The sequence below is a fragment of the Oncorhynchus mykiss genome, chromosome 19 (assembly GCF_013265735.2).
Source record: "Oncorhynchus mykiss isolate Arlee chromosome 19, USDA_OmykA_1.1, whole genome shotgun sequence".
NCBI classification, from domain to species: Eukaryota; Metazoa; Chordata; class Actinopteri; order Salmoniformes; family Salmonidae; genus Oncorhynchus; species Oncorhynchus mykiss.
The window spans coordinates 27697499-27722419 of record NC_048583.1 but is presented as its reverse complement, the minus strand read 5'-3'; the positions used below and the strand labels follow the sequence as shown (position 1 = coordinate 27722419).

Here is a 24921-nt window from a genome sequence, read left to right as displayed (position 1 = left end):
CTTCTATCTCAAGGCCATCAGACTGCTAAACAGCCACCACTAACATTGAGTGGCTGCTGCCAACACACTGACTCAACTCCAGCCACTTTAATAATGGAAATTGATGGGAAATTATGTAAAATATATCACTAGCCACTTTAAACAATGCTACCTAATATAATGTTTACATACCCTACATTATTCATCTCATATGCATACGTATATACTGTACTCTATATCATCTACTGCATCTTTATGTAATACATGTATCACTAGCCACTTTAACTATGCCACTTTGTTTACATACTCATCTCATATGTATATACTGTACTCAATACCATCTACTGTATCTTGCCTATGCCGCTCTGTACCATCACTCATTCATACATCTTTATGTACAAATTCTTTATCCCCTTACACTTGTGTCTATAAGGTAGTAGTTTTGGAATTGTTAGCTAGATTACTTGTTGGTTATTACTGCATTGTCAGAACTAGAAGCACAAGCATTTCGCTACATTCGCATTAACATCTGCTAACCATGTGTGTGACAAATACAATTTGATTTGATTTGATTTGATACTACCCACTATTGCGACCTGTATGCTCTCATTGGCTGGCCCTCGCTTCATATTCGTCACCAAACCCACTGGTTCCAGGTCATCTATAAGTCTTTGCTAGGTAAAGCCCCGCCTTATCTCAGATCACTGGTCACCATAGCAGCACCCACCCGTAGCACGCGCTCCAGCAGGTATATTTCACTGGTCATCTCCAAAGCCTATTCCTCTTTTGGCCGCCTTTCCTTCCAGTTCCCTGCTGCCAATGACTGGAACAAATGACAAAAATCACTGAAGCTGGAGACTCATATCTCCCTCACTAACTTTAAGCATCAGCTGTCAGAGCAGCTCACAGATCACTGCACCTGTACATAGCCAATCTGTAAATAGCCCATCCAACTATCTCATCCCCATATTGTTTTTTGCTCCTTTGCACCCCAGTATCTCTACTTGCACATTCCTCTTCTGCACATCTATCACTCCAGTGTTTAAATGCTAAATTGTAACTACTTCGCCACTACGGCCTATTTATTGCCTCATTTGTTCCAGTAATCTTACCTCATTTTCACACACTGTATACAGATTCTTTCCCTATTGTTATTGACTGTACGTTTGTTTATTCCATATGTAACTCTGCGTTGTTGTTTGTGTCGCACTGCTTTGCTTTATCTTGGCCAGGTCACAGTTGTAAATGAGAACTTGTTCTCAACTGGCCTATCTGGTTAAATAAAGGTGAAATAAAACAAACAGAGACCATTCTCATCTGTATTAGGATTCTGTTCTCATGGTTTGGAACACCCACCCACTCACAGACCAAGAGGCAAGGACCAAATACCTCCTTTTCTTTATACTATTATCACTTTGACACTTGCTAAGCAACCGTTTGTAAAATATTAAACACTGTTGTGGGCAAATTTCCCCTGTTTCCATCTGTGAGTAGGAATGTGCGTTTTGGCTCAAGGATCACAACTTGACATAACCACCCTAGTGGCCCACTGAGTATAAAGGCAACACTGAGTCCTTTGTACAAATCCACCCACGTCTACTGTCTTCCATAGCACTCCATTAGAAAAGAGCCATTATTATAAGAGCCATTATTATAAGCATACAGTAGGTCCAACGTGCTTTAAAGAGAGAGAGAGAGAGAGAGAGAGACGCTCTAAATTAAAAAAACGGCAGTGAGAATAGTGAGAGCATCCTGACCTATCATTCTCACCAAAACAACTGACATTATGTGAAGCTGATGAACGTCCCATTTGTCAGAACCGCTCATGTTTTCTTGCACATGTAACAATAAGTGTAAAAATGGTATGAATATTTTTGACAATATAAATACTTTTATGTCTCGCCTGTCTGCAAGGGGGCACAGCAGATTTTTGTCCCACTTTAGTATGCGTCTTCCGGTTGTCAGCAGTCCGTTTGTTTCGGTGTTCTTGACCTACCAAGATGGCTGGTGTTCGATCCCTGGGTGCACTCTCCAGAATTACAGCAAAGAGATACAACGTCCTCTCAGGTAAAATTGTGTTGAAATGTGTGGAATTAATTACAAAGTCAACTGTCTTTCAACGGTTTAGCCATGTTTTGGAAACCCGACGCGTCTCTACTGGAGATGCAGCTAACTTGGCTGGCTAGCTAGCTACCACTGGTATACTTCTGACAGCTAGTTAACGTTAGCTAATTAATTTAGTGTGCCAGCAACAAAACGTTACTATACACCTCTAGGTTTAGATACCTATTTGTTATTAATTTAGATGAAGCTAACACGTTCAATTGAGTAAACTTTCACCGCCTGAGCAAATTACTTTGCTAGATAGCTTCGTCACATGAATGAAGTTCACTAGCTAACGTTAGCTGGCTAATGTTAGCCTAGTTGGCTAGCTAACTATGATCACTCACTCATCGTCAAGTCAAACTTTTCCTCCAATTTTGTTGTCTAAACACATCTACACTTTACAATAAACGCTTCCATTTGCCATTCATTGTTTAACAAAATATCAACGTGTCTGATGGAGTGGTAGCTAGGGAATCTAGGTGAGAGGTCAGTGTCTTGAGGTCAAACCATAGAGCAGGCAGGCAATCATCATCATCTACACTGAATATATATATATATATATATATATATATATATATTCAGTGTAGATGATTGCCTGCCTGCTCTATGGTTTGACCTCAAGACACTGACACGTGTGTGTATGTATGTATGTGTGTATATATGGTATTTATAATATTAAAGCAACATGTATAGTGTTGGTCCCATGTTTCATGAGCTGAAAAAAAAGAAACAATTCTAATTGGCTGGGGCTGGCTCTCCAGTGGGTGGGCCTGGCTGCCAAGAGGGTGGACCTATGCCCTCCAAGGAAGAAATTACAAATAAATTGTAGACAGCAAATTGACCACAAGCCAAAACAGATATAATATTATGACTAAAATGTAACAATTTAAAATGTCCCTCCCACCATGAGTCTGTCATCAACACTAAATGGGAGTTCTCACCCCCAGGCTGAGAATAAATAAAGTTTTGCCTTATTTGACTTCCCATACAGAGACACATGTATCACCTAAGATAGATAGCTGTATGTTTTCTTGTTATCTTTTGTAACTAGCTGAATTAAATGTAACCCTTTTCTTGTTTTATATTTTTAGATATCTCATGTCGTACCTTTTCAGTTGCACCTGCTATGTCAGGTAAGTTGAAAGACTGGTTAGTGGGATATTAACTAATTTGATTAGCCTAATAAAAGTATGGAGTTTGTTCATTTGATATATTTTTATGAGATATTCTCTCTATTTGCACAGCCCGAACCCATGTCAACTATGAAGTCAAAGAGGATGTGGCAGTTATTCGGATGAATGACCCAACTTCCAAAGTAATTTACATAAAGATGATTGCATCTTCCTTTACATTTTTCAATTCATGCATGAGACTGAAATCTGAATCTGTCTTTTGTGTCTGCAGGTCAACACTCTGTCGGTCCAAATGCAGAATGAGATGATAGAAGTATTTAATGAGGTCTTGGCCAACGATGCAGTCCAGAGTGCTGTCCTCATCTCCTCCAAGCCTGGTTGCTTCATTGCAGGAGCTGACATCAAGTCAGTCACACCTTTCACATTATATTATAGAAAATATTAGCTTTGGTGACACCTAGGCCTACATGCTGTGTACTCAAAATGCTGAACTCATTCTTGTTTGATGTTCTGATACCTAGGCCTACACAATATTGAAAATGTTGCATTTTAGTCTAGCATAAAGTATTTCAGCACTATGCAAGGTTCTTGGGTACTAGGTTCTAAGTGTTGTGATTAGGGTTGCTAAGGAAGGGTATATTACTTGAAACTGTCAGTTTTCCAGGTAACTAAGAATTTTGGTTAGCATACCTTTTTATTTTCATCAGATGACATCTATTGGCCTTTTTGAGTACTTCAGATTATCACAGGTGTCTGTAATTAAGAACACCTTCCTAATAGTAAGTTGCATGTACACCCCCCCCCCCCCCCCCTCAGAACAGCCTCAATTTGTCAGGGCATGGACTCAACAAGATGTCAAGCATTCCACAGGGATGCTGGCCCATGTTGACTCCAATGCTTCCCACAGTTGTCAAGTTGTCTGGATGTCCTTTGGGTGGTGGACCCGTCTTGATACACATGGGAAACTGTTGAGTGTGAAAAACCCAGCAGCGTTGCAGTTCTTGACACAAACTGGTGAGCCTGGCACCTACTACCATACCCCGTTCAAAGGCACTTAAATAGTTTTTATTGTCCATTCACCCTCTGAATGGCACACATACACAATCCATGTCTCAAGGCTTGTAAATCCTTTAAACTGTCTCCTCCCCTTCATCTACACTGATTTGAAGGGGATTTAACAAGTGACATCAATAAGGGATCATAGCTTTCACCTCACTTCCCAATCTGTTCTTAATATTTTGTACACTCAGTGTAATATAGTATGTATGTATATATTAGTTCCAGTCAAAGGTTTGGACACCTACTCATTCTAGGGTTTTTCCTTTTAGTTTTACTATTTTCTACGTTGTAGAGTAATAGTGAATACATCAAAACTCTGAAATAACACATGGAATCATGTACTAACCAAAAAATGTATATATTTTATATTTGAGTTTCTTCAAAGTAGCCACCCTTTGCCTTGATGACAGCTTTGCACACGCTTGGCATTCTCTCAGCCGGCTTCATGAGGTAGTCAGCTGGAATGCATTTCAATTAACAGGTGTGCCTTGTTAAAAGTTAATTTGTGTAATTTATTTTCCTTCCTAATGCATTTGAGCCAATCTGTTGCGTTGTGACAAGGTAGGGGTGGTGTACATAAGATAGCCCTATTTGGAAAAAGACCAAGTCCATATTATGGCAAGAACAGCTCAAATAAGCAAAGAGAAACGACAGTCCATCATTACTTTAAGACATGAAGGTCAGTCAATCCGGTAAATTTCAATACGTTTCTTCAAGTGCAGTTGCAAAAACCATCAAGCGCAATGATGAAACCGGCTCCCATGAGGACCGCCACAGGAAAGGAAGACCCAGAGTTACCTCTGCTGCACAGGATAAGTTAGTGACCAGCTTCAGAAATTGCAGCCCAAATAAATGCTTTTACAGAGTAACAGATGCATCTCAACATCAACTGTTCAGAGTAGACTGTGTGGGTCAGGCATTCATGGTCAAAATGCTGCAAAGAAACCTACTGAAGGACACCAATAATAAGAAGAGACTTGCTTGGGCCAAGAAACACGCGCAATGGACATTAGACCGGTGGAAATCTGTCCTTTGGTCTGTTGAGTCCAAATCTGAAATATTTGGTTCGAATCGCTGTATCTATGTGAGACGCAGAGTAGGTGAATGGATGATCTCCGCATATGATCTCCGCCAGCAGCATACCACCCTGCATACCACTGCTTGCTTGCTTCTGAAGCCAAACAGGGTTGGTCCTGGTCAGTCCCTGGATGGGAGACCAGATGCTGCTGGAAGTGGTGTTGGAGGGCCAGTAGGAGGCACTCTTTCCTCTGGTCTAAAAAATATCACAATGCCCCAGGGCAGTGATTGGGGACACTGCCCAGTGTAGGGTGCCGTCTTTCGGATGGGACTTTAAACGGGTGTCCAGACTCAGAGGTCATTAAAGATCCCATGGCACTTATCGTAAGAGTAGGGGTGTTAACCCTGGTGTCCTGGCTAAATTCCCAATTTGGCCCTCAAACCATCACGGTCACGTAATAATCCCCAGTTTACAATTGGCTCATTCATCCCCCTCCTCTCCCCTGTAACTATTCCTCAGGTCCTTGCTGTAAATGAGAACGTGTTCTCAGTCAACTTACCTGGAAAAATAACTGATAAATAAAATAAGTGGTTCCACTGTGAATCATGGAGGAGGAGGTCTGATGGTGTGGGGGTGCTTTGCTGGTGACATTGTCTGCCTTGAATTCTAAATAAATCACACACTTAACCAGCATGACTACCACAGCAAAGCGCCATCCCATCTGGTTTGCCCTATCAATTGTTTTTCAACAGGACAATGACCCAAAAAACACCTCCAGGCTGTGTAAGGGCTATTTGACCAAGAAGGTGAGTGATGGAGTGTTGCGTCAGATGTGGGAACTCCTTCAAGACTGTTGGAAAAGCATTCCAGGTGAAGCTGGTTGAGAGAATGCTAACAGTGTGCAAAGCTGTCATCAAAGAAAAGGGTGGCTACTTTGAAGAATCTAAAATATATTTGATTTGTTTAACACTTTTTTTTGTTATTGGTTACTACATGATTCCATATGTTATTTCATAGTTTTGATGTCTTTACTATTTTTCTACAATGTAGAAAATAGTAAAAAATAAAGAAAAATCCTTGAATGAGCAGGTGTGTCCTAACTCTTGACTGGTACTGTATGTATATACACTGTTCAAAAAAATAAAGGGAACACTAAAATAACACATCCTAGATCTGAATGAAATATTCTTATGAATTACTTTTTTCTTTACATAGTTGAATGTGCTGACAACAAAATCACACAAATTATCAATGGAAATCAAATTTATCAACCCATGGAGGTCTGGATTTGGAGTCACTCAAAATTAAAGTGGAAAACCACACTACAGGCTGATCCAACTTTGATGTAATGTCCTTAAAACAAGTCAAAATGAGGCTCAGTAGTGTGTGTGGCCTCCACGTGCCTGTATGACCTCCCTACAATGCCTGGGCATGCTCCTGATGAGGTGGCGGATGGTCTCCTGAGGGATCTCCTCCCAGACCTGGACTAAAGCATCTGCCAACTCCTGGACAGTCTGTGGTGCAACGTGGCGTTGGTGGATGGACGAGACATGATGTCCCAGATGTGCTCAATTGGATTCAGGTCTGGGGAACGGGCAGGCCAGTCCATAGCATCAATGCCTTCTTCTTGCAGGAACTGCTGACACACTCCAGCCACATGAGGTCTAGCATTGTCTTGCATTAGGAGGAACCCAGGGCCAACCGCACCAGCATATGGTCTCACAAGGGGTCTGAGGATCTCATCTCGGTACCTAATGGCAGTCAGGCTACCTCTGGCGAGCACATTGGGTGCTGTGCGGCCCCCCAAAGAAATGCCACCCCACACCATGACTGACCCACCACCAAACCGGTCATGCTGGAGGATGTTGCAGGCAGCAGAACGTTCTCCACGGCGTCTCCAGACTCTCACGTCTGTCACGGGCTCAGTGTGAACCTGCTTTCATCTGTGAAGAGCACAGGGCGCCAGTGGAGAATTTGCCAAGCTTGTTCTCTGGTAAATGCCAAACGTCCTGCACGGCTGTAAGCACAACCCCCACCTGTGGACGTCGGGCCCTCATACCACCCTCATGGAGTCTGTTTCTGACCGTTTGAGCAGACACATGCACATTTGTGGCCTGCTGGAGGTCATTTTGCAGGGCTCTGGCAGTGCTCCTCCTGCTCCTCCTTGCACAAAGGCGCAGGAAGTGGTCCTGCTGCTGGGTTGTTGCCCTCCTACGGCCTCCTCCACGTGTCCTGATGTACTGGCCTGTCTCCTGGTAGCGCCTCCATGCTCTGGACATTACGCTGACGGACATAGCAAGCCTTCTTTCCACAGCTCGCATTGATGAGCTGCACTACCTGAGCCACTTGTGTGGGTTGTAGACTCTACCACTAGAGTGAAAGCACCGCCAGCATTCAAAAGTGACCAAAACATCAGCCAGGAAGCATAGGAACTGAGAAGTAGTCTGTGGTTACCACCTGCAGAACCACTCCTTTATTGGGGGTGTCTTGCTAATTGCCTATAATTTCCACTTGTTGTCTATTCCATTTGCACAACAGCATGTGACATTTATTGTCAATCAGTGTTGCCTCCTAAGTGGACAGTTTGATTTCACAGAAGTGTGATTGACTTGGAGTTACATTGTTGTTTAAGCGTTCCCTTTATTTTTTTGAGCAGTGTATTTGTGTGTGTATATGTGTGTATATATACAGTGCCTTGCGAAAGTATTCGGCCCCCTTGAACTTTGCGACCTTTTGCCACATTTCAGGCTTCAAACATAAAGATATAAAACTGTATTTTTTTGTGAAGAATCAACAACAAGTGGGACACAATCATGAAGTGGAACGACATTTATTGGATATTTCAAACTTTTTTAACAAATCAAAAACTGAAAAATTGGGCGTGCAAAATTATTCAGCCCCTTTACTTTCAGTGCAGCAAACTCTCTCCAGAAGTTCAGTGAGGATCTCTGAATGATCCAATGTTGACCTAAATGACTAATGATGATAAATACAATCCACCTGTGTGTAATCAAGTCTCCGTATAAATGCACCTGCACTGTGATAGTCTCAGAGGTCCGTTAAAAGCGCAGAGAGCATCATGAAGAACAAGGAACACACCAGGCAGGTCCGAGATACTGTTGTGAAGAAGTTTAAAGCCGGATTTGGATACAAAAAGATTTCCCAAGCTTTAAACATCCCAAGGAGCACTGTGCAAGCGATAATATTGAAATGGAAGGAGTATCAGACCACTGCAAATCTACCAAGACCTGGCCGTCCCTCTAAACTTTCAGCTCATACAAGGAGAAGACTGATCAGAGATGCAGCCAAGAGGCCCATGATCACTCTGGATGAACTGCAGAGATCTACAGCTGAGGTGGGAGACTCTGTCCATAGGACAACAATCAGTCGTATATTGCACAAATCTGGCCTTTATGGAAGAGTGGCAAGAAAGCCATTTCTTAAAGATATCCATAAAAAGTGTTGTTTAAAGTTTGCCACAAGCCACCTGGGAGACACACCAAACATGTGGAAGAAGGTGCTCTGGTCAGATGAAACCAAAATTGAACTTTTTGGCAACAATGCAAAATGTTATGTTTGGCGTAAAAGCAACACAGCTGAACACACCATCCCCACTGTCAAACATGGTGGTGGCAGCATCATGGTTTGGGCCTGCTTTTCTTCAGTAGGGACAGGGAAGATGGTTAAAATTGATGGGAAGATGGATGGAGCCAAATACAGGACCATTCTGGAAGAAAACCTGATGGAGTCTGCAAAAGACCTGAGACTGGGACAGAGATTTGTCTTCCAACAAGACAATGATCCAAAACATAAAGCAAAATCTACAATGGAATGGTTCAAAAATAAACATATCCAGGTGTTAGAATGGCCAAGTCAAAGTCCAGACCTGAATCCAATCAAGAATCTGTGGAAAGAACTGAAAACTGCTGTTCACAAATGCTCTCCATCCAACCTCACTGAGCTCGAGCTGTTTTGCAAGGAGGAATGGGAAAAAAATGTCAGTCTCTCGATGTGCAAAACTGATAGAGACATACCCCAAGCGACTTACAGCTGTAATCGCAGCAAAAGGTGGCACTACAAAGTATTAACTTAAGGGGGCTGAATAATTTTGCACGCCCAATTTTTCAGTTTTTGATTTGTTAATTAAAAAAGTTTGAAATATCCAATAAATGTCGTTCCACTTCATGATTGTGTCCCACTTGTTGTTGATTCTTCACAAAAAAAATACAGTTTTATATCTTTATGTTTGAAGCCTGAAATGTGGCAAAAGGTCGCAAAGTTCAAGGGGGCCGAATACTTTCGCAAGGCACTGTATATATGATAGATGGCCATGACTCTATGGTGGACTATGTTATACGGCTACTCCTGAGTTACTATTGAAGTGTGGTGTCTTTCTGGCGTCTCTTGACTGCTGTAGCATCACCCAAGTGTGTGCTGCATTATGGCAGTAGTGAAGAGTAGCTAGCTACGAGTCCAGTTGCTAGTATGGAATTCTAACTTAATAATTCTACTACGAAGCCACAGACTGCATGGATGGTGCTGCCTGCCTGCTCCCAGCTCTCCCCTTTGACCTCCTCCCTCTGCTGACATCAATCAAGCCATGAACTTAATCAAGTCTCTTGACCGTCTATCTACTCATGATTGTTGTTTTTAAATGGCTTACTGCGCTATGAGATTTATTTATGTAATTAATAGCACTATTACCCAAGTTACTATAGATGACCAAAATTACAGAAGATTCTGCTAACTTTTCTAAGTTAACGGTAGCTTTTCAACCCTAACTCTTATCCCCACACACACTCTCTCTTCTCTCCTTTGCAGCATGATCCAGGCCTGTAACACCTCAGAAGAGGTCACAAAGCTTTCTCAGGAGGGACAGAAGATGTTTGCGAGGATTGAAAAGTCTCCCAAACCTATTGTTGCAGCCATCAATGGCCCCTGCTTAGGAGGAGGCTTAGAGGTGAACAAAGTGGCTACCATTACACTGTTTTGTTGTAGTAGCAGTGCTTAATTTGGAAATGGGGAGATAACGGAACCAAAAGTGAGTCCAAGAGGGTGGTGACCTGGGGGGCTCTGAGGTACCGGGAACACGTGAATGACAGGCTACTTTGACACTGACAATCTGAGATCAATAAAAAAACGACCTTGTCTTGAATTCATCAATAGTGTAGGCCTAGGTGTATGGTGACACATGTTGTACAATATAAAGAGGAAATTATAGTCCTAAAAAAAACTTTCCAGTTTCAATGACTCACCCAATGATGTGCAGCTCACTCACTGGCGATTGGCTGATGCGCTTGTGCCAAAAGCTTATCTCTCTTTTACTTTGAATGATCAGCATTGTTTTACAATTTGGAAGTTGATGACTTAGTAGCCTACAGACAGATAAGTCTTCTCTTTTCAGCAGGATCCATTGGTTTTTTTAACCTGTCCCCCCCCGCGATTCTATTTGAAATATTGGCCTGTTTCCCCTACATGATGTTCACTGACAGATTTGCCGCACGTTCACGACTGTAGTCATGCCTTGTGACTGAGCTACACACAATCCACAGCTGGACTATTTAATACAATTATTACCTTTTTTTCTTTTCTTTTTTTCAATTCTCCGTGGCTAAATTATAGGCCTACTCCTGGTGTAGTATTCTGAATTATTACATTTCTTTCTGAACAGACAGCAGTGATTCTATATCTTTGGCAAATGTATTTCAATTTATCAGTGGTGCTGCAGCACCCTTCCCACGGCTATGATTCTAATAAGGAAAAAATAAAGTGGAGAGATGAGTTGCAGGCTCATGTCTAATCAGAGCTGGGAGAAAGATCCTAGAAAGACTTGTCGCTCTCACCTTTATTTTATTTAACCTTTATTTAACTAGGCAAGTCAGTTAAGAACACATTTCTTATTTTCACCTCAGCAAGAGCCACGAGTTGGCTACAATGTTGTGCAAACCATAAACCCGGTCCGGCCAACCCAAATCAATTCTTACAATATCGGGCACTTTTTCACGTTACATTTTTTTTTACGGGGCATGGGAACTACAGAGAAGTCTTCTTGAATTACCTGTGATTGCTTTTATTTGAATTTTTACATTGCAAACAAACAAAAATAATAATAACCATGCCACGAGAGGTACTGGATCCTGGGAAATGGGTTCCGGACGGAAACAGTCAAACTGAGAGGCGCCAGATCCAATTCCGGCAGGAAGGAAATTGATTTATCACCGTGAGCATCAGGAATACAAAATGTACATAGATGGGACAAAGGTCAATACAGACATTAAGTCCTAAGGTACATCATATTATTCCAGTATTACGTATCAAAACAAATTACATTTTTCTCAATTAATAAGACCAATTTGAGTTTAGTTCCTTTTCCCCCAAGTTATGTTATTTTCTAAATGCAATGTTTAATGTGTTGTGTGTTTAGTTTGCCATCGCCTGTCAGTATAGAGTTGCTACTAAGAGCAAAAAGACTGTCCTTGGTACTCCTGAGGTGATGCTTGGTCTTCTACCTGGAGCTGGTGGAACACAGAGACTCCCTAAAATGGTCAGTATCTGGGGAAATACTTTATAAATCCATAAACTGTACCTGAATAGCACAATAACTTTGATCTACAATAGTATTTCAGAGTGATTTTAGTGCAATGCAACAGCAAATCATAGTTACTACAGTACGCACACTGACAACTGCAGAGGGCTTCAGTATTCTTAAGTTGATCAGCTTTGCAGCACTGATTTTGCCTGTTGTAGCAGTGTTTGATTTTCTTCATTTGTGGTCAGCAGATTTTAAAAAAATATGTTTTTAAAAAAAAAATGTTTTAATGGAATGTTGTCATAAATATCAATATGTTGTCTTCAGGTGGGTATTCCCGGTGCCTTTGACATGATGCTGACGGGAAGAAACATCAGGGCAGACAAAGCCAAGAAGATGGGTCTGGTCCACCAGCTAGTGGACCCACTAGGTATAGTAATCTCTCAACTAATTTTAATCCATATTATAGTAAATAAATGTTTATCGATGAAATGTTCATTGAGATTATATTTTTTTTTTTTTTACGGGTCAGGTACTTTCAGGTCCGGTGTCTAAATGCTTCTAATTTATGCCTTTTTGATATTCCAGGACCTGGATTGAAGAGTCCAGAGGAGAGGACCATTGAGTACCTGGAGGAGGTTGCCATACAGTGTGCCAAAGGAATCGTCAACAAGAAGATCTCTCTCACCAAGGAGAAAGGCATGATGCAGAGTAAGTATTAGACTCAAATACAATGTAGATATACATGGCACTTAGTATAGTGCCCAAAAACAAAGGCTCATGCCAAGAATGACTTACTATACAGTTGTGGCCAAATATATTGGCACCCTTCTTAAATAATTCTCTATTTATTGTAAAATAAATTGAAATAAAAAATCCACACCTTGTTACTGGATTTTCAACATTGCAGAACCAATGCTTTTGTTAACTTAAAGGTGCAATATGCAGAAATCGCTCTGCCATTTCCTTATTGCTAAAACTCTAATAGTTTGCCTAATTTCAGTATATGACAAAACAAGCAACCAAAGTGTAGAGAATCATTGTACCATCAAAACCGCTCTGAAATATATTTTCAATAACCACAAATATTGTATATTCAGCTGTTTGAAGCTGGTGTACAAAACCAAAAGTAAAGACACAAAAAACTGACTTATGAACAGGAAGCATAGAAATGGCACGCACAGAACAGATCTACTGTTTCTTAGACATGCTTTCAATGAGAATTACAGATCTGTAACTTGCATTTCTATGTTAATTTGGTTGATCCCTTAAAAAGTTACACATTGCAGCGTTAAGTTTATAATTTTAATTTGGAAAATAAAGACATGGCAAGGACAAAATGATTGGCACCCTGGAGCTAGTACTTGTTTAATCAGCCTTTGGCCAATATGACTGCAGACAAATGCTTTTTTATTTTTATTTTTTTTAAATCACGGAGCTGATCTGTATTACCAAAGAGCTCTAATTTTGTTTAATTGGTCAAATTGCTAATAGAAGGGTGGAGCAAACTCAATAATGGATGTGAGAAGCACCTGTCGGGGGTTATCTTTGCCAAAGGCTATAGAAGTGCTAGCTCTGGGATGCCAACAATTTTGTTCATGCCAATTGTTTTTATTTTCTAAATAAAAATTGTAAACTAAAAGCTGCAATATGTGCCGTTTTGGGCAACCGGACCAAATTCAAATAGAAATGTGAGTTTTAGATCTGTTTTAAGAAGAGTTTATCTCTTCTATGTGCACTATTTCTATGCTTCCCGTTCTTAAGTTAAGTTTTTGAATCTTTTACTTTTGGTTTTGTACACCAGCTTCAAACATCTGAAAATACAATATTTTTGGTAATGGAAAATATATTGGTTTAGGATGGTACAATGATTCTCTACATTATATTTGCTTGTTTTGTTACAAACTGAAGTTAGGCAAATTATTCTAATTTTAGCAAATGGCGGAGCAATTTCTGCATAGTGCTCCTTTTTAAGTTGACAAAAATACAATTTGTCCTGCAATGTTGGAAATCCAATAAGTTTTTCAACTTAATTTAGAAGAAATGGGGAATTTGACCACACCTCTGTATATAATCTACATAAAACAAAGGCAGGCTTTTTAAATGTAGGCCTCTCATGGTTGTTGTTTTCCAACCTTGCCATATGTTACCATCAGAATCATTCTTGTTTTTATGTATGTATACAACCTTGTTTTCTTTTCACTCCTTCCTCTGCAGAAGTCCAAGACTATGTAATGGGCATTGAGTTTGTGCGGCAACAGATCTACAAAACTGTCACAGCCAAAGTCATGAAGATGAGCAAGGGACTGTATCCTGCTCCCTTGAAAATCATTGAGGTAGGAGGAATTTGTCATTTACTTAATCATTCAATAATGATGAGGATGATTTTAGTGAGATAATGATATGAAGTGGCAGCTGTTTTTGAAAGTAGATGCAGAGCTCCAGAATGGGTTCACTCACACCTTGGTTTTCTCAAAAGACACTTAGGACTTCTCATTCCCCTTTCTCCCCCGTCAGAGTGTGAAGGCTGGCTTGGAGCAGGGCCCAGATTCTGGCTATTTGGCGGAAGCACAGGTGAGAGAATATACATTGAATTAGATTAGATTGATTATGAATACTGTAAAAATGCATAATGTGCTTATAAATAAGTTGAATGGTTTTGTATGAAACATTTTACAATTATTATTTTGTTACAGAACTTTGGCAAACTGGCAATGACCTCTGAATCAAATGCGCTGATTGGCCTTTACCACGGCCAGGTGGCATGCAAGAAGAACCGCTTTGGAGTCCCTGAGAGACCTGTGAAGTAAGTGATGACCTTTGACCCAAAACTAGTTAAATGGCTATATTTTGGTTTTAATTAGTGAGAAATGCAAATTGTATTACAAATATTAGAATACTGATCAGACGCAGCTCTGAGATCTCTGGAGCTCAAAACATTTATGCTGATAGGTCATGCCATTAACCTTTAACCCCTTACACTTGTGGGAATTAGCCTATATGGATAGGGCGAAATAGAAGTTTTCCTTACAGAAGAAATATGGAATGCATAACCATGGTAGCAATGGTTTGGAGATGATTGGAAAATTATTGGTACTAAAATATATATATATTACTACCACCGTTCAAAAGTTTGGGGTCACTTAGAAATGTCAGTGTTTTCCATGAAAACATGCATGAAATGAGTTGCAAAATGAATAGGAAATATAGTCAAGACTATATTTGAAATAATTCTGTCCTTCAAACTTCGCTTTCGTCAAAGAATCCTCCATTTGCCGCAATTACAGCCTTGCAGACCTTTGGCATTCTAGTTGTCAATTTGTTGAGGTAATCTGAAGAGATTTCACCCCATGCTTCCTGAAGCACCTCCCAGAAGTTGGATTGGCTTGATGGGCACTTCTTACGTACCATACGGTCAAGCTGCTTCCACAACAGCTCTATAGGGTTGAGATCCGGTGACTGTGCTGGCCACTCTGTCCAGTGTGTCTGTTCTTTTGCCCATCTTAATCTTTTCTACTTATTGGCCAGTCTGAGATATGACTTTTTCTTTGCAATGCTGCCTAGAAGGCCAGCATCCCGGAGTCGCCTCTTCAATGTTGATGTTGAGACTGGTGTTTTGCGGGTACTATTTAATGAATCTGCCAGTTGAGGACTTGTGAGGCGTCTGTTTCTCAAACTAGACACTAATGTACTTGTCCTCTTCCTCAGTTGTGCACCTGGGCCTCCCACTCCTCTTTCTATTCTGGTTAGGGACAGTTTGCGCTGTTCTGTGAAGTGATTAATACACAGTGTTGTACGAGATCTTCAGTTTCTTGGCAATTTCTCGCATGAAATAGCCTTCATTTCTAAGAACAAGAATAGACTGACGAGTTTGAGAAGAACGTTCTTTGTTTCTGGCCATTTTGATCCTGTAATCGAACCCACAAATGCTGATGCTCCAGATACTCAACTAGTCTAAAGATGGCCAGTTTTATTGCTTCTTTAATCAGAACAAGAGTTTCCAGCTGTGCTAACATAATTGCAAAAGGGTTTTCTAATGATCAATTAGCCTTTTAAAATGATGAACTTCGATTAGCTAACACAATGTGCCATTAGAACACAGGAGTGATGGTTGCTGATAGTGGGCCACTGTACACCTATGTAGATATTCAATAAAAAATATGCCATTTCCAGCAACAGAAGTAATTTACAACATTAACCATGTCTACACTATTTCTGATTAAATTTATGTTATTTTAATGGACACATTTTTTTTTTTTCTTTCAAAAACAAGGACATTTCTAAGTGACCCCAAACTTTTGAACGGTAGTGTATACTAAATAAATAACTCTTGTTCAACCAATAGCCTAATGACTGAACAGTCGACTAATTGGGGTCAGCCCTAGTAAAGAGTTAACATGGTAACTGGAAATATAGTAATTTCAAAAATCGTCCTTGCTGGACAATCATTTCAATCTATTGTATTCTAACCATGTGTTTCTTCATCCCTGATCCACCAGGAACCTGGCCATCTTGGGAGCAGGTCTGATGGGTGCAGGCATTGCCCAGGTGACTGTGGACAAGGGCATTCACACTGTCCTGAAAGACACCACCGTGGAGGGCCTGAGCAGGGGCCAGCAGCAGGTCTACAAAGGGTGGGTTTACCAGAGAGCGATAGGTCACTGCAAACTAGCTATCGATTCTACATCGGCTACACAATGTCCTGGTTGTCTGGCATATGGGGTCACAGACAGGACGGTTGCAGTTAAAACTCATAGAAATGGTTTCCTACAGATTTAAGTCTGGTCTTGGACTAAGAAGCATTTTTATTGGAGATTCTCAATTTTTTTTTTGCACAGGACTAGGCTTAATCTGTGTCTGGGGAACCGGCCATAGTTCACCAAAATTACATCACGGTTTCGTTACTCTGTAAGCAGTCTATGGACAAGGTATGACAGCAATCCATGCTTTGGTATAGTTTCCCTGGCACTGTTTCCACATGCTTACGTTTTAGTAATTGTGGCATATGTTTGCATTTTTCACTTATAATATTAAAATTATTTGACCTTGAGCTTCACAATCAATTTTAGATACTTTTGGATGATTTGGACATGTGAAAAATGCTAGTATCCTTCACATGACTTGAATGGGATTTGTGCCACAAATGCTAAATGGTTAGCATGTGGATACAGTGCCAGGGAAACTAAACTAAAGCATGAAATGCTGTCATACCTTGTCCATAGACTGCTTAGAGGGTAAGGAAACCAATGTGTCATTTGGGTGAACTATTACATTTACATGAGCAATTAGCCTTCCTGGGCACATCAACAGATTTTTCACCTAGTGAAAAACTACTGTCCCAAAGCACTTAAATGGTAGGCTACCTGTCACCCGGTTCCCTATCCCTTTAAAGCATAGTTGTAGTTGTTGAAGGGACTAAATGAATGTTGTTGAACCTGCCCTAATCACTCTTGACAGACTGTTAACATAAAATGTAAATCGAGTAACTGACGCACACGAGATTTGGTTCTAGGTCCCGAGAATAAACCTGCCCTCACTTTCCTCACCAGCCTCAATGACAAAACCAAAAAGAAAACCATCACGTCATTTGAGAGGGACTTCACATTGGCCAGCTTAACTGGCCAGTTGGACTACAGCGGCTTTGAGAAGGCTGACATGGTCATAGAAGCTGTGTTTGAGGACCTCAACATCAAACACAGAGTCATCAAGGAGGTGGAAGCTGTGAGTAGCACTGAATGTTAAAATCAGCGCTGTGTTCATTAGGGCACGGAACAGAAAGCGTTTTCTCACAACACGAATAAGCATTTCTTATTGGACAAGATGTTTGTTCTAAATTAACTTTTGTTTGATCTCAGGTGATCCCCCCTCACTGTATATTTGCTACCAACACGTCTGCTCTCCCCATCAAAGATATCGCTGCTGCTAGCATTAGGCCAGAAAAGGTATGTTTACTTAAGAGTTCAATGGGGTTAACATTCCTGTTTAACAAAAGGCTGTCCCTTATGGATCCCGTTGTCTACAATAACCTCTCTACATGTGTTGTGTGGTTGGGGCTGGGTACTGTGAGAACAAAAAAAAAGTTGTTGCCGTCTCTGTATAAGTAAGTAAGCAAGCTTTGGACGAGTAAGCCTTGTCTGAATCAGTACCGCCAATAGGGACAGGAGCTTGTCTCCTGTTTCTGTATTGTAGGCAAGGTTTTAAATTAACCTTTTCATTGGTAGCACATGAAAATTGATTGAGATACTGCCCTAGAAACTAATATGTAACACTGTAAAGACATTTTGTTTATTATAAAAGCTCAAATGTTGATACGAATACCCGTCATCGAAATTACAAAGTCATTTGTGGAGTATTAGGTTTCTAGATTGTTTAAAAGCACGAGTTGGTTCTTTGTATAAATGGATACATGTAAATAAAGTTGTATTGTATTTTCTATCGTGTAGGTGATTGGCATGCACTACTTCTCTCCAGTGGACAAGATGCAGCTGTTGGAGATCATCACTACAGATAAGACCTCTAAAGACACCACTGCCTCTGCTGTAGCTGTAGGCCTGAAGCAGGGCAAAGTTATCATCGTTGTCGGGGTGAGTGAGGTTCTGCTCATTGCTTACTTCCTGTATTCTCCCTAAGCATGTTGATAAGCATAATGATGCTGATACATGGATTTTTTATATATATATATATATATACATACATGCATATATACATACATGCATGCATGCATGCAGTGGGGCAAAAAAGTATTTAGTCAGCCACCAATTGTGCAAGTTCTCACACTTAAAAAGATGAGAGGCCTGTAATTTTCATCATAGGTACACTTCAACTATGACAGACAAATGAGAAGAAAAGAAATCCAGAAAATCACATTGTAGGATTTTTTATGAATTTATTTGCAAATTATGGTGGAAAATAAGTATTTGGTCACCTACAAACAAGCAAGATTTCTGGTTCTCACAGACCTGTAACTTCTTCTCTAAGAGGCTCCTCTGTCCTCCACTCAGTACCTGTATTAATGGCACCTGTTTGAACTTGTTATCATTATAAAAGACACCTGTCCACAACCTCAAACAGTCACACTCCAAACTCCACTATGGCCAAGACCAAAGAGTTGTCAAAGAACACCAGAAACAAAATTGTAGACCTGCACCAGGCTGGGAAGACTGAATCTGCAATAGGTAAGCAGCTTGGTTTGAAGAAATCAACTGTCGGAGCAATTATTAGGAAATGGAAGACATACAAGACCACTGATAATCTCCCTCGATCTGGGGCTCCACGCAAGATCTCACCCCGTGGGGTCAAAATGATCACAAGAACGGTGAGCAAAAATCCCAGAACCACACGGGGGGACCTAGTGAATGACCTGCAGAGAGCTGGGACCAAAGTAACAAAGCCTACCATCAGTAACACACTACGCCGCCAGGGACTCAAATCCTGCAGTGCCAGACGTGTCCCCCTGCTTAAGCCAGTGCATGTCCAGGCCCGTCTGAAGTTTGCTAGAGAGCATTTGGATGATCCAGAAGAAGATTGGGAGAATGTCATATGGTCAGAGGAAACCAAAATATATCTACTGTGAAGCATGGGGGTGGAAACACCATGCTTTGGGGCTGTTTTTCTGCAAAGGGACCAGGACGACTGATCCGTGTAATGGAAAGAATGAATGTGGCCATGTATCGTGAGATTTTGAGTGAAAACCTCCTTCCATCAGCAAGGGCATTGAAGATGAAACGTGGCTGGGTCTTTCAGCATGACAAGGATCCCAAACACACCGCCCGGGCTACGAAGGAGTGGCTTCGTAAGAAGCATTTCAAGGTCCTGGAGTGGCCTAGCCAGTCTCCAGATCTCAACCCCATAGAAAATCTTTGGAGGGAGTTGAAAGTCTGTGTTGCCCAGCAACAGCCCCAAAACATCACTGCTCTAGAGGAGATCTGCATGGAGGAATGGGCCAAAATACCAGCAACAGTGTGTGAACCTTGTGAAGACTTACATAAAACATTTGATCTCTGTCATTGCCAACAAAGGGTATATAACAAAGTATTGAGAAACTTTTGTTATTGACCAAATACTTATTTTCCACCATAATTTGCAAATAAATTCATTAAAAATCCTACAATGTGATTTTCTGGATTTTTTTTCTTCTCATTTTGTCATCTGTCATAGTTTAAGTGTACCTATGATGAAAATTACAGGCCTCTCTCATGTTTTTAAGTGGAAAACTTTTTTGCCCCACTGAATACATATGTGTGTGCTTTTCATGGGCCCATAATCATTTGTGTTGTTGTTTGCAGGATGGACCTGGGTTCTACACCACCAGGTGTCTTGCTCCTATGTTAGCTGAGGCAGTGAGACTACTACAGGTTAGTGTTATTACACACACTGGACATGTCCGAATGCCCATACTAGCGTACAACATACTTCATCTGCATACTATGTATTCATCGTCGCATACTATTTAGCATGTACCGTTTAGTAGAAAGTATGCAGTATGCGATGGCCAAAACGCAGTAGCGGCTCCTGACTGGCTTAGTAAGTGGGGCGGGGCCGAGTGCAGGTCGATTTTTTTTTTTTTCCAAATTGAACAGACCTGCATCGCATTAACCAGCCTGATAACAGCTAATTTGCAATTCGATTAATTTCTCCAAACTCTGAATAGAATAGCAATGGTTATACACCTTCTCAGGCTGGTTATAGACTATCACATTCGCCCTATAATTAAATGGTTAGCCTAGCTTACAAAACTAGATAAATCCATATGTTGAAATCAAAAGGCCTGATTAACATGACATCAATAACGTACCCACATACCGAGTCCCCGGTACCGACACATTCAGAAATCAAAAGATGGTTTAGTAATTACTTTAAAAGCTCTGAGGAAGGCCAACAGAAAACACTTTTCAATGAGAAAACAGAAATCCACTTTGGTAAAAAAAAAAGACTTGTTTTCAAAGCCAGCTCTTCAGTACTTAAGTAAAAATATGTTAAAAGTAGTACGTTAAGTCGTTTTTTAAAAATAAATATACCTATTTATATATATTTATTTTACCCTTTTTCGTGGTATCCAATTATTAGTAGTTGTCTCAACGCCACTCCCGTGGCTCGGGAGAGACGAAGGACCAATGTGTCGGAGGAAACACCATGCACCATGGCGACTTGGTTAGCGTGCACTGCGCCCGGCCCGCCACTGGAGTCGCTAGTGCGCAATGAGACAAGGATATCCCTACTGGCCAAACCCTCCCTAACTCGGACGACGCTAGGCCAATTGTGAGTCGCCCCATAGACCTCCCGGTCGTGGCCAGCTGTGACAGAGCCTGGGCTTGAACCCAGAGTCTCTGGTGGCACAGCTAGCACTGTGATGCAGTGCCTTAGACCACTGCACCACCCGGGAGGCCACTACTATTTATATTTTTGACTACTTTTACTTCACTACATTCCTAAAGAAAATAATGTATTTTTTACTCCTCACATTTTCTCCTGACACCCAAAAGTACTTGTTACATTTTGAATGTTTAGCCGGACAGGAAAATTGACTAATTCACGCACGTATCGAGAACATCCCTGTTCATCCCTACTGCCTCTGCTGATCTGGCAGACTCATTAAACACAAATGCTTCGTTTGTAAATTATGTCTGAGTGTGTTGAACTGCCCCTGGCTATCTGTAAATACATTTTTAAAAAACAAGAAAATCGAGTCTGGTTTGCTTAATATAAGAAATGTTTAATGATTTTTACCTTTTAATACTTAAGTATATTTCAAACCAAATTCCTCAAGTAGTATTTTGCTGGGTTACTTTCACTTGACTCATTTTCTTTGAAGGTGTCTTTACTTTTACTCAAGTATGAAAATGGGGTCCTTTTTCCACTACTGTTTGAACACCACCGCAGAAGCTTCTCTATTTGGCATCTTCCCAATTTAAGTAGCCTGGTTTGGTTGTTTAGCTACTTGAAGAGAATTAGGCCCTATCACTCGAAGCCCACCTCTTCCAATGCATTGTAGAAGTGTGCATTGAATTTATGATTTTATTTATTCACACACTATAAAACGTTCAATTTTCGCATACTGAGAATTTGTAAAGCGCGATTGCGTTGTTTCACGTTATTGGTTAATTTTGGTAGCACATCCCCATATCAGATGATCATGTTGTCAAAGTCCAAATGAATATGACATCAGGACATTTAAAGTATACTTCATATCACAATGTGAAAACACAAAAAAAAATTCCCCTCATATTCAAAAAGCCTATTATTTAAGATGCAAGTATGGGTATTCGGAAACGGACACTCTGTTGTCATATACAATGTTGAATTGGAGGGGGTATTTCATGCGTCCCAATAATAACAATAAAAAAAGATACACCTGTATGTTGGGCTGTGTGTGTTTTCAGGAGGGAGTTGACCCCAAGAAGCTAGATGCCCTGACCACAGGCTTTGGGTTCCCAGTGGGCGCTGCTACACTGGCTGACGAGGTGGGCATTGACGTGGCTGCCCATGTAGCTGAGGACCTGGGCAAAGCATTCGGATCGAGGTTCGGAGGTGGAAACGTTGAGGTGCTGAAGACTATGGTGGAGAAAGGATTCAAGGGTAAATTATCTTGTTTGTAGGACGTCAAGACGAAGACTCTTTTCTTAATCAATATTTCCTCGACTCTTTGCATCCTCTCACCTTGCCTCTTTCTCAAGATGCGTTGGGGAGGGACTTTGAATATTGTTGTCCATTGAGGTTTGAGGAGGCAAGGAGAGCGAGGACGTGTGGAATTGAAGAAAAATGTAGAGTGGCAAATGATATAATGGGAAATGCATGGTCATCATCATTGGTATATCTCATACCCAATTAATTTAATCAACAGGCCGCAAATCAGGGAAGGGCTGCTACGTCTATACGCCAGGACTCAAAAGCAAAGACGTCAACCCCGATATTGAAGACGTCTTGGAGAAATATAAACTGACACCAAATCCGTTAGTGTGAGTAGTAACCACTGGGGAAATGTCTCCTCTAAAGCACGTTAAAGTACATTGAATGCATGAAAAACATTTTTATTTTTAGCTTTTGCATTTGCTAGCTGTTACCAACGGAGCCATATAGGATCATACACACCACCACTTAACCCTGTCTGTATCTTCTCTCTCCAGGTCTTCAGACTCTGATGTCCAGTACCGTCTGGTCTCTCGGTTCGTCAACGAAGCAGTTATGTGTCTGCAGGAGGGGATCCTGAACGGCCCTGTGGAGGGAGACATAGGAGCTGTGTTTGGTCTGGGATTCCCCCCTTGCCTTGGAGGTGGGTGTTCACTCCATACCAGGGGTATTCATATGTTATGAGCCTGGCGGTCCGGACAGAGTACTGCTGGTTTTCTGTTCTATATAATTAATTCTGATAATTAACTGCCCCCAAATTAGTGTCCCAGGTCTAAATCAGTCCCTGACTAAAAGGACAAGAATGAAAATCAGCAGTGGAACTGGACTCGAGGTCTAGATTTGAATATTCCTGCTTTATACTATGCTATATACCACTTATAGTACAGTGAGTGTGTACATGTTTAGTATGTGTATCTAATCCCTGTTGGAATTGAACACATTATCTAGCACCATGCTTTTACCAGCTGAGCCACACACACACAGGGTGATCACATGACATGAGCATCAACCAGTTTAGTGTTGTATGTGGTGTTGAACTCTTTTCAGGTTTAACAGTAGGCAGATAGCCTTTTGTTGTGCTACAATTAGGAGTGTTATTGTACCTTCTCTTTGACCTTCCCTGTTTAGTTATTTTCCGGTTTGTGGAGCCGTACTTGACTAAACTAATTTCACTGTCCAATTTAAGTATTTCAGACTGAGCTATCAGATATGCCTATATTATTATAAAATGCTTTCATCATGGGATGACGCTTTTAAAAGGAATCCTACTAACCATGTATCAACCTTCTCTGTTCAGGTCCTTTCCGGTTTGTGGATACCTTTGGTGCCAACAAGCTAGTAGAGAAGATGAAGAGGTATGAGGAGGTTTACGGTAACCACTTTACCCCCTGTCAGCTACTGCTGGATCACGCCAAGGACTCCAGCAAGAGATTCCACAAGTGACTTTCCTCATCACCATGTATCACTACCACCTAATAGCAGGCTGCCATTAGAATGGGCCTAGGGCCGTATATTTGTCTGTTAAAGAAATAAGCCCTGAGTTTAAAGAGATGGTTCGGCAATGAAACCCTTTATCTCCTTCCCCAGAGTCAGATTAACTTGTGAAAACCAAACTATTTTCGAGCAAAGACTGAATGTAAGCTAACGCTAGTTAGCATTGGCTCGCATTTCTACCTCTAACTTCCCTCATTTTGGACGCAAAAACGTACAAATTCTATCCACGAGTTCATCGGACTTTGGGGACATTGATAAAGGGCTTCATTGCCAAAATTCTGAACTATCCCTTTAAGTTAAAAGTTTGGGTTGCAGAAGAGAAATCATGAAAGTGGCCTGTTTTTACAAATCACTAAACAAAATAAATGTTTTCAAGTTGTAGTCAGAGATTTCAGAATTCATGACTAACAGGAATCTATTTTTTATGGTTTGGTTGTTTTTTTGTATTTTCTGAACATTTTTCACGGTTTCCTTTTGGATAATATTCTACTGTAATATCCATCTGAGGCAGGAGTAGACCCAAGGGGAATCTTAATCTTCTCACAATGCAAATGAAATTCATGGCTACATCCCAAATGGCACCATATTCCCAATGTAGTGCACAACTTTTGATCAGAGCCCTATGGGGCCCTGGTGCCATTTCAGCCTTCATAAGTGACTGGTCTTGTCCTACACTTCTTGGCTTGTTCATTCATGTTTTATTGATTGTCATCTACTAATGAGGTAAACATTTTTCTATATATTTTTTTTTATATACATTTATCAAGGTCTTTATTCCATGGTTTGGGCAGTGATTGTATGAATATTTAGAGTCAGTAAATTAATAAATAATCATGCTGAAGTCAAATGTGTAGGCCTATGTATATTCTTTGTTTTTCAATGAATGAGAATCAGATTGGGCTAAATGGGTCATTTGTTTACTAGGCCTATTTTGATCACATGTATTAAAGAATTGCATTAGGCTACACTTAGTTACA

The 24921-nt window shown here is 40.8% G+C and overlaps 1 protein-coding gene across 1 annotated transcript; it reads left to right on the top strand.

The window, feature by feature from the left end:
• The first annotated feature begins 1697 nt into the window (after nucleotides 1-1697).
• hadhab (hydroxyacyl-CoA dehydrogenase trifunctional multienzyme complex subunit alpha b) lies at nucleotides 1698-24791 on the top strand. The gene is made up of 20 exons (XM_036954581.1): nucleotides 1698-2046; nucleotides 3177-3218; nucleotides 3330-3400; nucleotides 3490-3623; nucleotides 10117-10255; nucleotides 11720-11839; nucleotides 12152-12254; nucleotides 12413-12535; nucleotides 14042-14160; nucleotides 14342-14398; nucleotides 14521-14630; nucleotides 16324-16458; nucleotides 17374-17545; nucleotides 17680-17766; nucleotides 18268-18408; nucleotides 20110-20178; nucleotides 22204-22399; nucleotides 22665-22779; nucleotides 22948-23093; nucleotides 23748-24791. Exons 1-20 carry the CDS (start codon nucleotides 1980-1982, stop codon nucleotides 23891-23893), a joined length of 2292 nt encoding a protein of 763 aa, XP_036810476.1. The 5' UTR covers nucleotides 1698-1979; the 3' UTR covers nucleotides 23894-24791.
• Nucleotides 24792-24921: the final 130 nt, after the last annotated feature.